Raw genomic sequence first — 1,387 nt, 5'->3', positions numbered from 1 at the left:
CAAAATAAATAAAAGATACATACAAGCGTATCTGAAAGAGAACATATTTATTTACATTATTCTTTTCCTTTTTGAAACGCCTACATTTTTAAATAATAAAAATCTCTGGGAAATGGGGTAGTTTTAAATTAAGATATTTTAACAAAGAGGATTTTCACAATATGATTTTCATTTACATGAATTTTCAAAAGTTTTAAACAGTTCTTTTCAAATCGCACAACATAACTAAAATCTCTTATTTAGACCTTGCACCTTTCTCAAAAACTTTTAGTTTAGGGAGTTATGCTTAGAACCAGAATCTTGCAGTTCAGATACTGACAGGTAAGGACCTTGTTAACATACTTATAAATACAAACCTGCTTCATAAATGATCCACGTTTGGGCTGCAAGCTGAACCTATTTGACATGTTTTGATGGTAAGCAAAGATATTTTTTAGACATCTTAAATTGCTTTGATTAAAACTTTCTGGAAGTTTTCTGCATCAGTCACGTGACTGCTTTCCGGTTCCTGTGTATGTATTCTGAGCACAGACGAGATTCACGAGGATGGACTTACCTCCGGTTTAGCCAACTCTGAAAGAGACAACCGGGGATTCAGAACTTTCCTGGGGCGGACACTGGTGCGTGTTCCCCTTGTCCAGTCATATTTCAGATGCTTAACTTTCCTCGGCCACTGTATGTGCAAATCCCTTACTTTGAAAAGACGTTACTATCCATAAAATGACTTTCAACAGTAACAAAGGACTGACATCCTTTCCCGTCACACTGACAGATTTCAAATATTTATTAGTGAAAACTATAAGAGAGGATAGATTTTCCTAATATTTTAAGCATGAGTTCCTCTGAAGAGTTGGTATAACATCCATTAAAAAACAGCAAAGATTAACTTGCACCATGATCAAGCTACAGTTCACCATGAAAAACTTATACACTTCTGTCCGGCGTCTCCGTAAGAACAGCCGAGGCCCGTCCTGAACATCACGCGGCAGCAATGGAGGCGTCGTCCATGAGTCTGCCCTGGGGCTGCCGAGTGGAAAACAAAACGGGTTTACAAAATGATAATGGCAACAGTAGAGCTATTAATTGAAGAGATTTTGAAGTTCTTGGAACTGTTTCATGAAAACAGAATAGACGTGTGCAAGTATCCAAACAAAATGTGTTGCTTTCCTCCTCTCCCCGCACCCTCTTTCTTCACGTGAGCCTGGGGATGGTGACCGCACAGCCTCCATGCTGCCACACTCCCTCTGTCCCCAGTGGCAGATATCACCAGCCGATCACACCCACCCGCGGAATCTACCTCGTCACTACTTTTCTCTTAACCCGGTGTTCTGGCTGCTACCACCAATCTATCAATGCACCGCGCCGTGAAAGGGAACCTGGCCACCAT

At 40.7% G+C, this 1,387-nt stretch overlaps 1 protein-coding gene across 1 annotated transcript in view; it reads right to left on the bottom strand.

Annotated features, from left to right (window-relative positions):
* Positions 1-978: 978 nt before the first annotated feature.
* The window catches only part of TRAPPC11 (trafficking protein particle complex subunit 11), a 41,049-nt gene continuing 40,640 nt past the window's right edge, over positions 979-1,387 (bottom strand). Inside the window, exon 31 of the mRNA XM_007466514.1 lies at positions 979-1,023. Within this exon, the coding sequence (XP_007466576.1) occupies positions 979-1,023 (45 nt within the window). The remainder of the gene's footprint in view (positions 1,024-1,387) is intronic.

The sequence above is a fragment of the Lipotes vexillifer genome, unplaced genomic scaffold (assembly GCF_000442215.2).
Source record: "Lipotes vexillifer unplaced genomic scaffold, Lipotes_vexillifer_v1.1 scaffold951, whole genome shotgun sequence".
Lineage (NCBI taxonomy): Eukaryota > Metazoa > Chordata > Mammalia > Artiodactyla > Lipotidae > Lipotes > Lipotes vexillifer.
This window is presented reverse-complemented; position numbering and strand designations above follow the sequence as displayed.